At 47.5% G+C, this 20,471-nt stretch overlaps 1 protein-coding gene across 37 annotated transcripts in view; it reads left to right on the top strand.

Annotated features, from left to right (window-relative positions):
* MAP7 (microtubule associated protein 7) overlaps positions 1 to 20,471 on the top strand; it is a 149,222-nt gene that overhangs the window by 69,824 nt on the left and 58,927 nt on the right. For 30 of the 37 annotated variants that reach the window (XM_070496552.1, XM_070496550.1, XM_070496546.1 and 27 more), the window contains one exon: positions 18,212 to 18,313. The exons of the other annotated variants lie outside the window; for them this stretch is intronic. In XM_070496552.1, coding sequence (XP_070352653.1) covers positions 18,212 to 18,313 — 102 coding nt within the window. The remainder of the gene's footprint in view (positions 1 to 18,211; positions 18,314 to 20,471) is intronic. 37 annotated transcript variants of the gene reach the window in all.

Here is a 20,471-nt window from a genome sequence, read left to right as displayed (position 1 = left end):
CTCGTCAGGTTTCTGGAATGCATTCTGTGTTCAGTGAGTAGTGGAGTCACGTGATTTAACTAACAGCTGCCCTTGGGGTAGAGTTGACCTGATGCATGAAAACTGAGCAACCTAATGAAGCCCTCGGCTTGAGCAGCCAGCACATCTTGCCTCTAGAAAGTACCAGTGGGCAGGGCCAGACTTACTTCTTCCAGAATCATTTTAGACTGGGTCATTTGCTGAATTTTTATTCATCAAGGCCCGTAAATTGAAGCTCCAAGTAGCATGATTAATGTAGTTTTAGCCTAGGAAATTTTTTAGAAATCTTAATAAAATACCCATGGAGTGCAAATGCCTGAGCTTTACATCATCTTTCTGACAGCAGTTAGATAGTGGCCCATTGTCTGAGCCCATTATTAGATCATGCAGTTGGGGTCATGTTTGTACAAAGGGAGTACTTGCCTCCTCATCTGTGATGGGCTTGTTGACAGCTTATCCAAAAGTGTTATCACCTTTTTCAGGAACTTATTAAGGAAAACATCACTATTCTATACCACTAAAAATTAAGTGATGCATAAAGAGTTGGTTCTTACTTTTATGCGTCACTTAATTTTTAGTGGTATAGAATAGTGATGTTTTTGTATTGACTCTGCGGTACAAATCCTGAATAAGTATCAGTAGCTGTGTTGAGTTTATATAATTTAGCTTATAACAAAGGTCTGGGTCTAAAAAATGACTAAATGTGGGTCCAAAAAGTGATTCAAACTTTATTATATTTCTAGAAGATTTCACCATAAAGCAATAAAGAGTATAAAGGCACAGAGTGCAGTGGCCTCCACTTGGGTATAAATCCAGTGCAACCATGATGTTTGTTCAAAGTGGGGGTTCTCAGATCTCACCCTACCGATCAAATCCTGTAGGTCTGGGGTGGGGCGTAAAAATCTACACTTTCAGCAGATACCCTTGTGTTTGTGCTGAAAGAGGCTCATGGACCACGCTCTAAGAAACATTGGTCGGCCTTCACACATTTTTGCTTACATGATTCCTAGAAGAAATCTGAAAAATCACGTACCCCTTTATAGATTTAGAAATTGAAATCCAAAATTATTTATTTGAAAATAGTTTAAATCATTTCCAAGGATATAATTTTAGAAAATCGTTGGGGCTGGCCCCGTGGCCGAGTGGTTAAGTTCGCGTGCTCCGCTGCAGGCGGCCCAGTGTTTCGTCGGTTCGAATCCTAGGCGTGGACATGGCACTGCTCATCGAGCCATGCTGAGGCGGCGTCCCACATGCCACAACTAGAACCCACAACGAAGAATATACAACTATGTACTGGGGGGCTTTGGGGATAAAAAGGAAAAAATAAAATCTTAAAAAAAAAAAAGAAAATTGCATGGTGTATGCATGCTTTAAATACATTTTTATCAAAACCTTGGAGCTACAGATTTAGCTCATTCAGTTTATCCAAAAAAACTCCTGATTGATTTAACAAATCAGCCATATCATACTTGGATTTTCTGACAGAAAAAGTCTGACTTCCTTTTTAATGCAAATAAGTGTATTAATTTGTGCCCTATGACACTGATACATCAGCATAGACAAACAGGCAAAGCAGACCTTTTTACATGTGTAGGATTAGGAAAACTTTTTCTGTACTCTCTTAGGTAGGTTTACTGGGGCCTGCAAATTAAACTATCAAAAGACAGATTAACAGGAGAAAAAGCATATGTTTCTTTGATGTTAATATTTTTATATGCATGGGGGCTTCATAGAAAAGAAGTGAAAATCCACAGAGGTGTTTAACCCGGGGACTTATGTACCATTTTAACAAAGGGTGATAAATTGTGGAGAAGTGACTAGACAAAGGAAAGGGGGTTTGGGCTTCTGGGGCTATAAATTGTGGGAAGGTAAATATATGGGAGAAGCTAATGGTAAGTAAGGGTTATGGACTAAGGTTTGTTGTGCAGACTCACGTTGTCTCTGGTGATGAGCCATTCTTTTCCTGGATGGGAAAGGAAACACCTTTAAAATGGAAATTTCTTGCGTTACAAATGGAAATTTATGCCCAGCTTTTAGGCAGAAACGGGGAGAACAGAGAGCTCCTCTTGCGTCTGCTGTTTCTCATCTGCCTTCAGCTCAAAATAATCACTATGCCAAAGCGGCGTCTTTTAGGGTGGTGTGTCCTGGTCCCTTCCCTTGCTGAAGCGAGGCCCTGCCCCAGAGTCTCTCACCTTGCTCTCCTCCTCGGGAGCAGAGTCTTCTCCGTTTTCCTTTGGTGGCGCTTCGGAGGCGTTTGCACCTGCCCCAGGAGCCGCGGAACGTGCAGGGTGCACGACGACACCTGTCCTGGGACGGTGGGGAAGGGCGTGTGAAATGCAGGGTGGAAAGGTTCTGGGAAGGAATCCAGGGTTGATTCCCTAAGTCCCTCTGCGTGCGTGTGCTCCTTCGAGGGTTCTTCACCTGGAGTCTGTGAATCTGGATGAGAAAGTGAGCACATCTGTGTTTCTGGTCGCCTCTCCTGGAAGTTGAATGTTTGCTTTAATTACGAGTGTGAGCGTGAGCCACAGCCTGCAGTGGCGTCAGCGTCCACAGAAGTCAGATATCTGTGTCACACTACACTTGTTTCCGACGTCTCAGGAGGTGATGCAAACTGGTCACGACCCTGAAATCATGGCCCGTTGTGTTACTTAATGGGTTAATGAGGAAGCGCATGTATTTCCATAGTGTGAACATTTTAACATCTTCGTAACTGATAAACAAATGGCAAACAAGAGGATATATTGGAGCACATGAGGAAGCCATTTGATGTAAAACTAACTTGGCCTGACCTTGTTTTTCCAAAAGGGCCTGATGTTGCCAGTGGGCACGCATTGTACATCTGCTTTCAGCGTTTGGTATGTCCCAAAGACAAAAACAAATGGCCTTAAGATAAAGATGCAACTTCCCCCATATGGCATTTCATTAAGGATAAGCGTCTCCCTAGGCTAGGAATTGATTGCTGTGCCCACCCTGTGACCACCCAGCTCAAGACAGCAGACGGGCTACCTGCTGTGTGAATAGCTGTGCTGTGCTGCCTGGGCAATCTCCTGACTGTTGTGAAAGGGGCCTTCCTGTCGTGTGTGATGGATGCTGTTAGTTCTGAGATGGTATTTAACCACCCTGTACACCCCACTTCTTCAGTGCCCTCCTTCCTCGGGGAAGAAAGACCCCAGGCCAGCCTAGTCCTCAGATCTGGCTCATAATAAACTCACCCCAGTTTTGATTTATAGATTGGTTATGGATTATTTCCATCGACACAACCTTTTAATGTAACTTAAATATGATTGTATTTTTTGTAATGCTGTATGTTTTAATTTATGTACTTAAAAATATTATCCTGGGAAGGGATGGAGCCTGACCGTTGCCAAAGGAGTCCCAAGCCGAGGCTGTGGGAGCCTTCCTCAGGTACACGCGTGCCCGCTTTGAGGCCCGCTGAGCAGGTGCGGACATTCTCCTTAGGGTCAGGGCGGTCCGTCAGAAGCGCGAGGCCTCTCCGTGCTTTCTCTCATCAGAAAAAAAAGAAACAGAAAAGCCGCAGGTCTCCTCCCAGGCCCCAGGCCCGGGTGTCAGTTACTCTCCAGGTCATCCAGCAACTGAGTTCATCTAACCCTTTTCTGGAAGATCAGCCTGGTGAGCGGAAACCACCAGCCTGGCCCCCACCCGCTCTGCCTTCTCACCCTCTGTTTCCGTAGCCTCGCAGGGCGACTGCAGAGGTAGATGTGATGTGGAGAAGCCTCTGGCACGTGCTCCTGGGTCCGAGGGGCTGGTGGACGGCGCCGCCCTCATTGCTTCTGTGAGCGTTACTCACGTCGTCCCTTCTCCTCTCCAACGGTTCTGCTGTCCTGTTTCCTTTCTGAAGCGTGGGTTTTCTAATGAGCGGTCTGTGTCTTCTGTTTTATGGTGTCAGTTGTGTGTTTTTGGTGCTGTAGTGTTAATTCTGTGAGCGTCACCTCAGGCCACCGTCCCTGCCAGGTTCACGTGACGCCGGGTGGAGAGCAGGCCGAAGCCCGCAGCCGGCGCTGAGGGGTGGACGATGCACGCAGGAAATCAGACGTTTCTAACTAGGATTTGAAGCATGGTGTTAAGTAATCTAAAACGGTCTATAATAATCTAAACCTAAAATAGATTTATAATCAACGTTTTGAACATTGCATAGTATTAGGATAGTTTTTCCAGCTTTTATATTCAGCCTAAACTTTTTGTTAAAGTTGAGTTTTGTAAAAAGGCTAAGATTTTTTTCCTAATGAAATGAGAATCAACAAACTTTTAAAGCTGGTTTAGAATAACTTCCAGATCAGTGGAACTAAATATGTTGCCAGCAGATGTTTCACTGTAGGCCCTGTGAAATGACTGTGAATTCCGTCTTTGTCCCGAAGAATTAGATGAAACCGTCGTCCTCGCGTGCACACTTCACAGATGACCTCAGACCGGTGTGCCGCGGTCAGTGCCGGTGTTTGCAGAGCCCCGGCCGCAGCAGAGCCAGTACTGGCTGCTGTGAGGAGAGTGAGTTTCAGGCAACTGCTCGCAGGATGGGGAGGACCGTGCAGCACGGCGATACCTCAGCTAGCTACGTTCGGAGGAACAAAGCTGTTTGTCTTCTGGGCACCTCTGCAGAGTGGGCCAGGGGCTCTGGGGTGGAGGGAGGGAAGGCCGGCCCCTCTTCCACACTGGGTGAATGTGGAGGTGCTCTCTCCGGTGCAGGCCTCCCTTCTCCGGTTCAGTTAGGAGTCCGAGGGAGGCATGTTGGGCTCTCATCACAGGACGTCTCACCGGATGGGGAGCAGCGAGACCTCCCACGTGGGCCACACCGCGCAGAGCCAGTCAGTGGAGGGAGGGAGGAGAGGGCAGGGAGGCTATTCTGTGCTGAAACTAAAGATAATGGAACACGCCTTCTGTATTATTTCCGCTCTAGGCAGTAATGTTTCTGATAACGATGTATGTCATTGCAAACATTTTCCTTTGTTATGGAGAGATCACCCTACTGAATATAGAGGTGAAATTTCAGGTGTCCAAAAGGTTCAGAGGTCCACCTGTCTGACTGATTTCCTGACCTGGTCTAGCCCAGCGTGTGCAAGTCCAGGTGCAGGATTTACAAATCGGCCTTGACAGTGACGATGACGCACGATGATGTCATCTTTGTTTACGTCTATCTTCATGTCTAGTGGAGTTATCCTTCGTGTCCCTAGTGCTCATTTAGCTGAGGCTGATGTATTACTGTAGAGGGCAGATATGCATACAGAAAAAATTGTGTATGACTGATGATTGAATGCAAAGACCCAAATAACCGTTTTTTAATGTGGTTGCACATTAATTTGATCATTCTGAAGGCCAATGTCCAGAATGCGATTCATTTTTTATGATTAAGATGTTCTAAAATCGATTTGCTGCATTAGAGAAGGCAGGTGTTTCCTTGTGTGACGCACACCTCACTAAAAGACACCTACCAGCCGTTCCTCGTGTTCCTCTCATTCCTGCTTTGATGTGGAGTAAGTGTTCATCCAGTGTTTTCAGATGATGAAAAGCGTCACCTTTTAGACATATGAAAAATGGAATTTTTGTCAGGCATCAGTGGTTGCCATATTCTTGTTACTGAGTATTTCTTTACAAAGTCAAGTTCAACCTATCTGCCAGAAAATCTTGCCTATAGGAGGTTGAACAGCATATCCAAAAGTACTAAATTGAGGAACATGTGAATGGCTGTTTCTAAGACAAGGTATTTAAAAAATCTGAGTGGCTAATACATTTATATTAAGTGAATGTCCTTTCTCATCTAGCTCTAAAACATGATCACCTAGGACCCTGACCTTATACTTATTTGCTAGACTATTGTAGTGTTTAAAAAAAAGAGCAATTCCCAGTGATATGTGGGTTGTGTTCCAGAAGTTCGTTGATAAATTTGCTGTTTGAAAGCTGGACCACGTATTCACATTATAAACATATTGCATGTGCAACTGACGACTCTCAAAGGCCTGTTTAACCTGTTACGTAGTAATGTCATAGAATCTCTATGAAAAGAAGATGCTCAGAATTGTTCATTCAACGCTTTTTAAACGTCTCTACTGATGGTACAGTGATCTACCCTAAAATTGCTTACTCTGTTTCGAAAGCTGGTTTTCTCTCTACCCCGTCCTCACCCACCGTTTTGCACCTTCCTTAGTCTCCGTGGAGACCAAAGGCAGTATCGCTCTCTCCCTACCTCGCTATTTACAGAACGCACACGCCATTTTGAAAACTTTCTAAGTTTTTTCACTGCTACGAAACAAAGGCGGTCAAGTCACAACAAGGTTTGACGGCGTCTTGGGCTTGGGCTTCGTTTGTAAACTAGGAAGGACCATCTTGCTGCGTTGTTCACAGCCTGTTCCCAGGACGTGGGGGAAAGTGGCAGGTTAGGAGGGACGCTGACCACAGTGAATTTCCTTCCCATTTCTCTAGAAAGCTCAGTTCTTTACATGCTTTCCTTCCTGACAGTGACTCTACTGGAATTTTGAAAGCAGAGCTGGTTGTCTAGGAGCAGGTCCTTGGATAAAGAGCAGGATGGGGAGCAAGGGCAGGTGAGTGCCCAGGCCGGTGCTCGCTGGGACGGAAGGAGAGCAGCCTGGCTGGCGTCAGCGCCGTACCCCCAGCTCTCCGTGGTGATGGTGGACTCGTGCCCCCCTCCAGGCGGAGCTGTCTCGAGGGTTACCCTCAGTCCCCCTCCTCTGGTTTCTCCACCCACCCCCTCCCAAAGGGAGGTTGTCAAGTAAGCAATGGTCACATAAAATGCATTCCAAAATAACTTAGAAGAAAGGAGTCAGTTTATCAGCTTAGTTTTGGCTTAGCTCTTTGTGACCCCGAAAGACCTATAGTTTAGGCATATTTAGAATTTGTAATTGGATTCTCTTGTTTGAAAAGAATGTAGAGTACTTCAAATGAGTATTCGTATTGGAAAATGAGCATGTGCGGTAGCTGCCCCTTATCTGCGGGGCATGCGTCCCCAGACCTGCAGTGGATGCCTGAAATCACAGAGAGTTCTGAACCCCATATATACTGTGCGTTTGCCTATACGTACAGACCTACGGTAAAGTTTAATTTATAAATTAGGTACAGTAAGAGATTCACATCGATAACTGATAATAAATGTGGCTTTAGGGCCCTTGTTAAGTACAATAAGGGTGACTTCACACAAGCACTGCCATACCCAGCAGTTGATCTGATAACCGAGATGGCTACCAAGTGACTCACGGGCAGGTGGCATCTACAGTGTGGATCCTCTGGACAAAGGGAAGATTCACGCGCCGGGCAGGACGGAAGGGGATGGCTCGAGATTTCCTCACAGTACTCAGAACGGCACACAACTAAAATCTTATGAATTGTTTATTTCTGAAATTTCCCATTTAATATTTTTGGCCCGCCCTTGACCCCCAGTAACTGAAGCCACGGATAAGGGGGGACCATCGTAAGTTGCAGGCTGTAAACCAAGTATCGATTAGTGCTCTGCCCCGGGAAGAGCCGCTCGGTCTGCCCTGATGCGCAGCAGGCAGTGGCACCTGCTCACATCGTCTGTGCTCCTGAGAGTCGGCTGGACTCAAGGGCTGCTTTCTCGTTTCTCAGGCTAGGACCTTTCCCTTTAGTTTGTTTTGTTTTCATTTGTTACTACATGTAGATATTCGATAGGTTCCAAAATTTGAGATCCTCTGTTTGGGGACGTTTTGAGTGTGGGAAATTAAAGAAATTGAGTAAATAAAATGCCACGTCTAGTAGGAAGACAAGAGAAGAGAGAGCAGAACAACAGTTCTGAATCTCACTTGTTCTTTCCTGCGGAAGACTGGAGGAGTGTCTGTGGTTTAAATCCTGCGTCCGCCTGATGCTGAGTCTGGCTGTTACTCTGAGCTCTCATGAGTCCTGGCTTAGACCCACCTCTATCCAGGATGAGCGTCGTAACTATTTAAGAGATTCGAGTGTGTTTTCAGACCACAAACCACGTACGCCTGAGAGTCACTGGCCGTGTGAGCCCAGGTACAGCCCTGGTGTACCTGGGGAGTACACCTCCCCAGGTGACCTGGAGCCTGTGCCGTCTGCCCATGCAGGTGTCATCGGCCTTATTCCCCCGTTTGTCACCACCTGCTGATCATCAGAGGAAGGAGCAGTTGTAGCATTCTGCCCTTCCTGGCACTCCCTGACTTAACAGCCTGCAGGCCTGACTTTGACGTGGCATGGAGGTGGCCAGGAAGTGTCCTCCTGTCCTTTTGCTGCGCTGCTCCATTTCCTGTGCAGAGAAGCTGCCAGAGAAGAATTTGATTCCAGCCCAGCCCACAGTGTTTCCCTGGGAGCTGGCAGAAGCCACATCTCGAACCCATGGAGGACTGGCCTGCGAAACTAGAGGGGAGAAGTGGCGAACGTCCCCACATGGAGCAAACCTCACCTCGTGGCTCCTTGTGGATCCCATTCCTGCCTGGGTTCACTTGACCATCTGTCCTGGGAAAGCCTTCTCGGGTTTTCTTTGTAGTCCCCTTCCTTGGAGTGATTGTCTCCCCAGTGGAGTCCAGACTGGCAGAAGCAGAGGCCTGAACTGCAAGAGATTAATACACCAGCTCTGGGGCAGGGGATCAGGTGTGGGTGTTGGCAGAGGAAGGTCAGTGACGCTCAATCAGGGCCGTGGTCTCACACATCCGTGCAGATTCAGAGAACTTACAGAGAAGGGGACGGGATATCTGATTACTGTAGGCATGTGTTGGAGTGATGAAATGTGGTGCAGGTTGAGAAGGAACTCGAAGTGTAGGCCGCGTAAGATCACCAAACGAGAAGGGAAAGGGACAGCCGAGTGGGCACGATGTTCTGAGTAGGAGGCAGGCAGGTGTGTATGTGGAGTGTGTTCTCCAGAAAGGATGGAGGGTGGGAGGGGCTTTGTCTTTTCATTTTACGGCTTTATGTACTAGTTAAATTTCCTAACCGTAGAGTAGACGTTTCTTTTTTAAAATAAAAAGAATAAATGCATTATTGTGGGTGATGAGATTTATGGGCCTTTCAAAAGTTTATCTTCATAGTCTTTCTATAGTGCATAGAAAAGCTAACAAATATTATCTTAAAAATGAAATTAAGCTAAATCAGTTGAAAATTTTATTTTATTCTTTATAGGCAAGTGTGCAATTACTGCTTACTCTGAAGATGCACGTGCAGGCCAGCTGATGGAGGAGCTGGCTAAGCCCTTCCGTGGCACTGCGAGCCCTCCTTTGCAGTCAGCGCAGTGGTGCGGCCGGCCTTGGGAGACTGGCCACTTAGAAAGGCGGAGGTTTGCCCTGGGAACTCCACACATTGTTTCAGGAACCCGCTGCCTTCTAAGCTGTTTGAATTCCTATGGAACTGATTTCTGTCACAAACGATGTTGTTAAAACCCTGACCTAGCATCTTTCACTCATTTTTTTCTCCTGACTTTGCTCCTCCTGCCATTTTCAAAACTAATTGCTGATCTGCTTTAATATGATGCACCAGCACCTGTTTTGCTTTCTGACTTCTGGAGGAAATTAGAATACGTTAAGCTTCACAATGAATGAAGGAGATGCTGAAACGGAAGTGTGTACCGAATGCCAGTGTGTCGAGCCTGCTTGTGAGTGCCGCCTGTGGAAGGCTGATCTCAGACACAGCGCACGGGCTGCTTCTGCCATCAAGTCCTCTGCCCTTCCTGAGTCCCAACCCCCTCCAAGCCCCATGGGGTCTCCACTCCAGCCTCCTGGTGTCTGACTGGGAGGGGGCCTTGACTGCTGGGGAAGAGAGGAAGTGAGAGCCGGAGGGTGGGCTGGGCCAGGCTGTGGAGGACACTTGGAAGGCTGAGGCGCTTGCACTTCAGGCTGAGGTTAACAGGAGGTGTGTCAGTCTACAGGTTGCTTTTAATTGTGAGTATAGAATCCAAAAAAGAAAAAACCCCAATGATTTAAAGAAGTGAGGAATTCTCGTTCTTCTTACCTGCAGGAAACATGGACGTGAGCAGTTGCTGGTGCTTGTTCAGCTCAAGGGTGTCAGGGCCAGGTCTCTGCTCGTCCCTCAGCCTGTCCCTCATGACAGCCTCCTGGGTACCAGGCGGATGCTCTGCCTGGAGCGCCATGTCCATGTTCAAGGCAGGAAGAAAAAGAGGGGTGAGGAGCCAGGAGGTTCGAGCCGCCTGAATCTGCCTCCCCTTTAGGGGCATTCCTGCAAACCCCACCTGACAACTCCAGTGTTCACCTTGTTGGCCTGAACTGTGCCCTGTGGCCAGTCAGGGTTCTGTTAGGAGAGAAGCATCAGAGGGTAGATATTTACTGGGTCACTGGCAGGAACGACAGGGAGCCTTCCCTGTGCAAACTGGCAGTGTCAATTTCCAAGAGAGAAATGCTGCGTCAGGCCTGTCCCCAGTTTTTCACTATAAAACACATTTTTTGCCTTGCCTCTCATCAGATTATCACTATTTAGAACTTTTGGAAACATGCGTTACAAAATAACACAAGATAGAATGAAGTCAAATGCTACGCAGCATGGGGCAGACTTGGCGCGTGGTAAGTCAGGGGAAGAAGTGTGTGCGAGGAAGGAGTAGTAGAAAAGATGCCATGAGAGAGAGGCCCCAGCTGGACTAGGAAGAGTGCGTCGGCTTGTGTCTGATACCGTTGTGGTGGATCCGTGACATTGCACGTTTGTCAAAACCCAGAACAACCCCAGGAGTGAAAGTGAACTCTGCTGTGAGCTCTGGGCTCTGGGTGACAAGGACGTGTCAGTGTAGGTCCGTTGATTGAAACCAGGCACCTCATAGTGCGGAATGTTGACGGCAGAGGCTGTGCACATGTGGGGCAGGGGTACCTGGGAACTCTGTACTTTCCATTCAGTTTTGCTGTGAACCTAAAACTGCTTTAAAAAATAAAGGTTATTATTTTTTTTTAAAACGATGGATTGGGTTTAGATAGTTGGAGAGATGATGAAGCTGGTGTTCAATGAGAGGAAACACAGATGTAGAAATGACTGCAGCGTGGGAAGCCTGGTGAGAGTGAGTGGACTCATAATTAAACAAGCTTTAAGTTAAGCAACGTTCCGTAGTCACCTGAAATGAATTGGAATAAACTTACCCTTTTGCTATTTACCACTCATTCCTATTGAGCTTTTCAGACTTTACGTAAAAGAATTTAAAGTTAAGTGTTTCACTGTTATTCTCTACAGAGGAGGAATGAGTAATTATTGATCTTCTGCAGCCATGGATATGTATGTTTATTTCACAGATTGTACTCATTCAGTCGACCGATACTCATAGGATTAAAATTACATTCACATTTCTTTGCAAAATTGATGTTTAAAACTGAGTCCACTGTTTATTTGGGATTCTTTCTAAGAACTGTACATTTTCTACTGTGATAATTTTATTTTGCATTTAAGTACAAAAGCTTTCCTATTTTGTGGCTTGTAGTAATCATTTTGTAAGATACTGGCACTAGCCATTTTAGTTTTCTTTAAAGTAAATCATTATCCTGTTAAAAGTAAAGACAACTTCTTTCAGTTGGTTCGTTTAACTAAGCAGAGTATAATAAAGTTGAGTTCTAATTATTTTTCTTTCCCAAGTTATTTAATTAGTTGCTTTTAATTACACATTGAATTTAATTGAATTGGATCTAATGAGATAGACTCCCTGTCCAGCTTTTGAAATTCAGACACTTAACTACCATCCCATTTCTCAGTGTAACCGGCAAACCTCTGGGACGGTTGGGCATCTCCCTCTTCTGCTGGACTTTGCCCTGTATGTGCTGGGTCATAAGCATTATTCAGATTAGGGCAGAGAGCGTCCATGTAGCAGCCAGCACTGTGACTGGGGATACTCACCCACGGGGCTGACGAGGTTGCCTTTTAATCTGGTTTATATTAAGGCAGGTGGAGAAGGTAGCATTTTCTGTTCGATTTATGTTGTTGCCATCTGGCTGAAGGAAGGGTTTTGTTTGTTTTATTTATTTTTTGTTTGTTTTCAGATAAGGGCCCTTTTGGCTGAATTTAAAGTGTGTAATGTTTACTCCCGTCAGCTAAGTGTATCAGAAGGACTTTGTAATGTGCATCAAGCAGCCACTTTTAGATGGAAACGAAACGGCTTAAGAAGTGACTCCCAGTAGTTCCCACAAAATATGTGGGGCATGTGCTTTTCTGAAATATGCACTTCCTCCCAGCTCAGGTGGATGTTTCCCTGGCTTTTAAACAGATTATCAAAACAAATCTACAGAATTGTTTTAGGAAAAGGTCAGAGTTTACAGTCTCTCAAAGCTGAAATGCTGCTTCTGTCACCTTCCTGATGTCCCTACCAAGGCTGTGATGTCCTCGTGCTGTTTGCCCTGCAGGACGGGTGACATCTGTCCTGTGTGGGGTTGATCGCTCGTTCCCAGACCCTCTCCGTGGGTGACAGCGGGCAGGCCTCGTCTTCTGTGGCCCCAAGGACAGTCATTTGATCTTGAGTCTTGCCTACTGTAACATCAAAGCCGTCCTAGAATGATTCTATATTTTCTTTCTTTTCTGACCTGGTGTGAATGTGACTATGAGTTCACGGTTCTTCTGGTCGCCTTTTCTCTACAATCTCAGCCTTCAGAAAATGAGCAGATGTGCACTTTTTATTTTCACTTATTGTCTTGTCATGAATACTTTTTCTCTCTAGGCTGTTGCCACAGTTTGCTCAGGGTCCGCCGTCCACCCTCTCTCGCTCTCTCGTTTCCTTCCTCAAGCGTTTATTCAAGGTCACGTGTGTGCCAGATAGTGGGCAGGACACTGAAGACTCGGAGATTTAAGGATGAAAGGGGTGGTCCCTGTGCTCATGTGGCTCTGGTCAAGTGCACCGTTTCACGGATCTGCACTGGCCGGCATCAGAGACGAAATGCCTGTAGCTCCACTTGCTTGGGGGCCGTTTTGTTTCCATCTAAAAGTGTTTATAAAATCAGTCTTTCTGTGTTGGGTTTGTATTACCTGAGTGTTGGACACATTTCTTCGTCTTGGCTGAATATCACTTTCCGTCACTGTCAGAAATCTTTCACTTTTCTCAGTGTGAAGAGCTGAAGTAAAGAGAAAGCGACTTCCAGTCACTGTTCATTCTTGCTGAACAAGCTCCCCCTAAATTTTAAAACCTCCGCACGGTCTTATAAGCCTCTAATGCTGTCTTCTGTAGCTACCAAATTATGACTTTTTGTTCCATCTGGAGCGTGTGAAATGCAAAGAAAACGTAAATCTTAATTGAATTGTTTGTCAGCACAATGAATAAAGAGGATGCACTCTGTGACTCGGATATGTTATCGTCGAATGTTCTTATTTAATTGCATTTGTTGCTGCAGAAAGAAATGAGCAATGGAGTGTTGAAGAAGTGGTTCATCCTTCTTGTTGCTGTGTCAGGTTAAATGTGGCTGATGTGATACCACACCACACAGTGGGTTTGTTCTGTGTAGACAGGCAAGCTGGACCCTGCGCTGTTCCTCAGCATCCGTGGTTACGTACGTTGCCGTGGCGCCTGTAGCGTGCACAGTGAGCGGCTGCTTGCCAGCCTGTGGCATCCACAGAAGATTAAAGCCGCCCACCAGCCTCGACCCACAGTTTATTTCCTTGACCCACCTCAAAGTGACCTTCAGAAACACCCCCGTTTCCCAGCCAGGCGCATTGCCTCCGTCCCATGTTTCCTCATCCCGCCCACTGCTCCTGCTCCCTGGAGTTCAAGGCTGGGGTCCCGTTTCCGGCAGGATTTGGAGCAGGGGCGATGCTGAGAGCCTGTGGAGGGTCCCTGGCTGCCCGGGCCTCCCACCAGGTGGCCACACTGACTCCGCTCCTCCCCTCCCCCGCCCCCGCTTCCACAGCTGCAGGCATAGGGGTCCCCCGTTCCCTCATGTCACTTTTCCCCTTAATCTCAAATGCTTATCTGTTGGTGCATGTTAGGGGTGAGTGAAAAAACCTGAATAATTCCTACATTACGCAGGAAGCGGGGTTCTTAGGTGTCTGGTTTCCTGTTACTGTTTCATTAAGATGCATTTTTCTGTCCATTTCCAGCAGCCTGGCTAGGCTTCACTTTTCTTTACCCAGAACCCACTGGAGCTAGAAGTTCCATCCGACAGGCCTCAGCGACTTTCGTTGCCCTCGTTGTAAAGTCTAAACTCTTGAAATTTGCGGAGGCGCTGACCTCGGCCTGTTTGCCTGTCTCAATGTCAGCCACCGGCCTTCCCAGCCCCGGTTCCGACTCGACCCTGCGGTCGTCTGTTCTGCTGTGGTCCTGCTGGGCCGTGCCCTGGCCGGGAGTGTTCTCTCCTTACTCCTCAGTCTTGCCTCCTCTCCACTCTTGAGAGTCTTTCTGATGAGGTTGTCCATCCTCACTGCCCCCGGCCAGCACCGTCCTCCACCTCTGACTCCCTGCACACTGTCTGCGTCTCTCGGTCGGTTATTAGAGTCTTTCTGATTAGGTTGTCCATCCTCACTGCGCCCGGCCAGCACCGTCCTCCACCTCTGACTCCCTGCACACTGTCTGCGTCTCTCGGTCGGTTATTAGAGTCTTTCTGATTAGGTTGTTCATCCTGACTGCCCCCGTCTCGCACCGTCCTCCACCTCTGATTCCCTGCACACTGTCTGCGTCTCTCAGTCGGTTATTAGTCCTCGGTGGTGTGTGATGTTCTTAGAAATGGGATCGGTTTATTGTTGCAGTTTCACGTGTTTGCGTATTGTCCCCTCCGGAGGGTCACGAGCACCTCGCGTGTGGCTGCTCTGGCCCGTGATCCTTAAGCTCTCGGTGCACGGAGAGTGTCTGGCTCCTGGGGCGTCTGCAGGTGTTCACTGAAAAAACTGCTTCACATTTCGGAGCCTGGGAATACGGTGGTGCCACAGATAGTGACTAAGAGGCTGACGTCGGGGGTTGCTGATTCTGTGCAGACAGTGAGTCCAGCTCTGACGTGGTCGCAAGTGATGGAGTGCGCCTTCCCCGAGGGGCAGGCCGGGGCAGTGCTCAGAGGGCTTATTGATAACGCAGGCTGGAAGGTGCCTGACAGAGAGATTGCGCTTCAGGCTGTAATAGGAGGCTACTTTCCTGAAGAGGAGAGAAATTACTGGGGGAGCAGAAGCTCAAAACACAGTTTGGGGGTGAGGTAGAATTAGGACCCCAGTGAAGGAGAAGGTGGTAGAAGATGCGTTATTTGCTTAACGTTGTTTTCCAGCGCTGAGCACAAGCATCCCACCAAGCATGGTGCTGAGTCAACGCAAGAGGGCGGAAGACCTTTGAAGACAAAACAGGAAATTAAACCCAGCTCCTGTGGTGCTGGCTCCCCTGAGCTTTGCTCATCCCTACACAGCCACTCGTACAACCATGGGGAACGTAAACTAAGGAGGAGCTCTCCTTCATGTGCAGAATCGGAACAGTCTTTCAGAGTCACGAGATTGCTCATGTCTTTATTCTACTGCACATCTCATAAATAACATCGGGTAAAACGTTTAACATTATGATTCAGATGTTACAGTGCTCCTGACAGCTAGATTAGAATAAAATTTAACTGTCAAGTAAATGAGCAAAAGCATTATAAAGGAGGAAATTTTAGGTGAAACACTCTGAATTGCCTGAAGGTTACTCTGTTATCTTTGTATGTTATGATTTTAAGCCAATAACATTCTTCAATTGCGAACAGTATTCTGTAGCCAAATTTTCCAATAAGCTATTTGTCTCGTGTGTCGGGGGTCTGCCAAGACCACCCGAGGTTCTGTGATTCGCTGGAAGACTCAGGCCTCAGCATAGAGTCTGCTCGTGGCTGAGATGTAGTGTGGCAAAGGGGGAAGCAAACAGGCCTTTCGAGGGTAGCGCCCTTGGGCTGCCGTGCTCACGCTCCCCTGCAAGGCGGTCTGAACTGTGGATTGAGAAGAAGTTGCATGCTCAGCCATTTTGTACTGCAGAAGTGGCCATCACGTGTGGTTCAACCTCTATTCTGTCTTCCAGTGACTCTCCCAAAGCTACATGTGTAGCTGTGTGTCACCAGGTCCAGTTGAACAATGCGACAAAGAACCAGCTCCACAGAGCCGGGAGCGAGGCTAGACTCTGCTATTTCCCAAACCACATTTCACGTTTTTTTTAAATAGCGACATAAATAGTTATCCTTGTGGATGTCACGGCCCCGTATGGTTCCATGGGATTTAAACTCAGGGTGGTCCCTGAGGTTGCACTCATAGACGTCTTACTAGAGTCAGCGTTTTTACTGAAGTGAGCATTTGTTTGGCCAGTTCTTCTGATCAGTGGAGATAAGACTCTTCAGCCAGACCATTCAGACAGAAACAGAAGCAGAGCAGTGAGGACCCCGTGCCCCTGATGGGAAGACACTGCAGGGGCCGCAGTGACGCACAGAGGACGTGGGCTCTGCAGGCACGCTTGCGCCCCACTGGAGCTGCGGGAGTTTCACTGGATGGAAGCGCCCAGTGTGTGCCGGCTCTGCATTTGGTTTCAGAGATTTAGAGAGACGTTCCCGGGGCTCAGGGAGGCAGCTGTGCGCCCTTCCTCTCCTCTCTACTCCAGCACGCCCACGCGCGGCACTGACGGAGCACAGCTTTCAGGCTCGCAGGACGATTAGTCCGATTTCATAAGGCTAGCGAAGACTAATTGGGCGTCATAGTATATGGCTCAGTTTTCTTTTTCAGAAAATGAAAGAAAAGAGATTTAAATAAAACTGGAGAGTCACCTGACTCATTTTAAAAATGGTATTTTTTTAACGGTAAATTAAGAAATAGTATATGTGATCTTATCTGCTACCTACCGAGGATTTCCAGATTTTTCATGTTGGGAATCTTTTTTGTTTTTTAAGATTGGCACCTAAGCTACCATCTGATGCCAATTTTCTTTTTCTCCTCCTCCGCCCTCCCCCTCCCCCGTCCTGCGGTGACGACGGTCGGTCGGCAGGACTGGAGCAGAGTGATTAGGAGGGAACGTGGCACGAGGCGAGGGCTGACCCCCGCCGTGCCTTGCGGGCCGTGGCAGAGACGGAGTGTTAGTGAGTGGGATGGGAGCTGTGGGCGAGTTATGGGCAGAGGAACCACGCGGCTTGTGTTTCGACGGGATTGCTGCGGCTCCTGAGATGAAAACGGACTGACAGGGTCAGTGGAGGGCCGGGTGGACTAGTCGAAGGATGCTGAGGTCACACCGGGAGGAGATGCTCTGAAAGGCGGTGGCAGAGGTGGTGTGGTATTTTTTTAAGGTAGAGCTGGAAGAATTTACTAACAGGTTGACTGTCGAGAGTGATGGAAACAGAGAGTCAAGCATGATTCCAGGGTTTTGGGCCGATCAGCTGGAAGATGGAATCACCTTGATGGGAAGACAGCTGGTGGAGTGGGTTTTAAGGCAGAGGGAGGAGGTAGGGAAACTCAAGGGCTTGGTTTTGGACATGATTTCTATCTGAGACAGCAGCACATATCCTTTAAATAGCCTTTGAAAATATGTTAAATAGAGGCCAGCCCTGGTGGCCTGGTGGTTAAGTTCGGCACGTTCTGCTTTGGTGGCACAGGTTCAGCTCCTGGCACAAACCTACACCGCTCTGTTTGCAGCCATGCTGTGCTGCTGTCCCTCATACTAAAACACAGAGGAAGATGGGCACAGGTGTTAGCTCAGGGAGAATCTTCCTCAGCAAAAAATAGATATATATGTTAAATAAAGTAATACGTGTAAAGAAAAATTTGCCTGGTCCTGGAGGACCCTGTACTGGGTGTGACTGGAGAATTGCTGGTGGGTCTGTCCTTCCTTCCTGCCCTGGGATACATTTCCCTTAGTCTCTTCAATCATCTTCGTTATTGAACTTTTGTCACAGGCTTTCTCAAAATCCTGGTAAATTATGTCTCGTGGTTCCTTTTTGGTGACCTACTTGGTTACGTTCTTGGAGCTGTTTGCTTCCTAACATGTGAACTTCTCAAGAACTCAAATCAGACTGTGGGTTCCAGTCACGCTCCCACGTGGTTGCTTTATGCGTGGGCTGGGCCAGCGGGTAAGGGCCTTCCTGGGCCCTGGAGAGGCCACCGCGGGTCTGGTCACTTGAACTAAGGCCGTTGATTTTCGGGCGGGTCTTCCCACGGAACCGCGTGCTTCTGGAGGGCAGGGCGGTAACTGCATCTTTTGTTTACTGAGTCTTGCCTAGTACCTGATACGAGGTTAACAGTAAATGTTGACTAGGTGGGTGTTTCTCAGTAAATTTTAAGAAACTCAGCGTGTCTCTTCTCTGTTGTCTCGTCTGTGCAGCCCCAGACAGCTACAAAGTGCAGGAGAGGGGAGCGGCGGCCCCCAGCCAACCCTCCACAGCTGCCTCAGGCCAGAGTGGCAGCCGCCCAGGATCTAAACCAGGTACGAGGGGCTGCGTTTGCTGTTACCCCAAAAGCTTTAAAGGCATGCTAGGGTTGGGGAGCTGTTCCAGCCTGCCACCGAAACCCACGCTTGTGCTAGTGTGTGTGCGTTCAAGCCAGCAAGGCTTTCAAAGCCTAGGTTTTCTCCCTTCCAAGTGGAGATTCAGAGACGGGTCCTGTTTACCTCTCAGAACCCCTGGACAGTGCACTAGTGTATGTGGATGCATTGTTCACTGTCAGGCCATGTATGAGAGGTAATAGTTTTACTATTCTGCTTGAAATGAGAGATACGACACAATTTTTTGTTCCTGTGTGCCAGCATTATTGCATATCTCTTTTGTGACTCTTTCAGAAGCCACTTAAGGGGATCTTTACACGCAGCAAAGCTGGTACAGAATCATGTTTTGTTCCCCATGCCCTGCAATGACTGTCTGCCTGCACAGTGACTTCATTTAATAGCCCCTGGTTCATGGTCTGCTCCACTCAATAATACAGAGGAGCAAACAGCTGGAAACATAACACAGACAGCTGAATGGACAGTGCAGTTGCTTCCAGGTATCCAGCAGCCATCGTGTGGACCTTGGGAGAGACGAATGTGCAGGGTGCTATAAGAGGCAACAAAGGAGGGAAAGGAGATGGAACCCCCTGTGGGGCTCCTGGAACCCTGCTTCGTGCTGAGTACAAGGCCGAAGTCACTCGGAACGGTGCATCAGTGAGAACAAACATGGAAACGACTATCTAGCCTCACAGAAAGCATTCCCCATTATATGTTGTTCTGTGCTTTATTCCCATGTCTGAAAGGTCTTGGACAGGGCAGCTAAGTCTGGCTTGTTATTTAGAAGAAAGACGCATAACAAGTACTAGTCAGTTTGCCTTTTCATTCATTCATTTATCCATCCATCTATCCGCCCATCACCCAGCCACCGTCTGATGTTTACTGAGTAGTTGTTCCACGCCTGGGCCTGCGAGAGGGACTCTCTGAGCAAAAGAACGGGTTCCGTGTCCTCCTAGGGTGTGTTCTAGTGGACATCGTTCCTTATTCTCAAGGGAACGTCCTTGTGGGGCTTTTTAGCGTGAAAACCCCATGTTTCCCCATGAGAATTGAACATGGTTTGTTCAATTCTAATTTTGTTTGTTCTGTTTTCCCTGGTTCTCCCCATCAGCCATCACTTGTAGTACCTGCCATTCTTTACTGTGCAGTTCGTGCTTTTCTACCCTGATAACTCATTTATTCATCTGGCGTGGGCACTGTGTATGTACTAGGGATGTGTTATTAACAGACACAGTCCCTGCCAGCTAGTTGACAGGATGGTGGAGTAAACCAATATGCAGGTACAGGAGCTTCCAGTGTGACAAGATGCAGAGTTCCTGGAGAGCACAGAGGCCAAAAAGCTTCCCACCCGACTGGCCGTCTCTTTCCAGGACCATTGGGTTTACGTGGCGAACGTCAAGTTGAGCGAGGAGACATTTCACTTCAGACTGCGTCCTTTGAGTATCTTTGTGTCTGCTGTCTTGCATCTACAAATAAGGCTTTTATTTTTGAAACCACCGTGTGATTTTCCTGTGTGTCCCTGGAGGGTGGTAGAGGAGGCTCCGTGTTGGAGGGCTAGGCTTGAGTAAAACCTTCTGATTTTATGGGATACGAGTCAGGGGAACGTCTGCCTAAAGCAGTTTGTTGGTTTTCATTCTCTAGAACTTAAAAAGAAAAAAAGTGCATGCTATATTTTAGGGTATTTTGATTATTCCTGACCAAATGAAAAAGGGTCCCTTTTAACCTAGTATATTTTAGTTAAATTTCCTGCCCTCCTACCTTCTGATACTGGAGCTCTGCAACCTCTCTTGGGTTTAAAAGCATCTAATCCACATTCAGGGAGTTACTATTTGACCTTCAAACTTGGAAGGATGGCCCTTGTGGTGTTTTACGCGTTTGGACACAGGGTGTCTCCCGTTGGCCAGGAAGGACCAGAGCTCTCAGCTGTGGACGCTTGAACCCAGCCCAGTAGAGACACTTGGTAAAGTTACAGATCGTCTGTGGCTGCTGTTTCCTGAAGAAGCAGGAGATAAATGATTAGGAGTTTGACCTAATTAGAAGAGAAAATTACATTTTCTTCATGGCCTGCGTGTGCCCGGGAAAAGCAGAAACTAGTTCATGAAGAATC

The sequence above is a fragment of the Equus asinus genome, chromosome 24, assembly GCF_041296235.1.
Source record: "Equus asinus isolate D_3611 breed Donkey chromosome 24, EquAss-T2T_v2, whole genome shotgun sequence".
Classification (NCBI taxonomy): Eukaryota; Metazoa; Chordata; class Mammalia; order Perissodactyla; family Equidae; genus Equus; species Equus asinus.
Note: the sequence above shows the minus strand (reverse complement) of the source record. Positions and strands in the feature narration are given on the sequence as shown.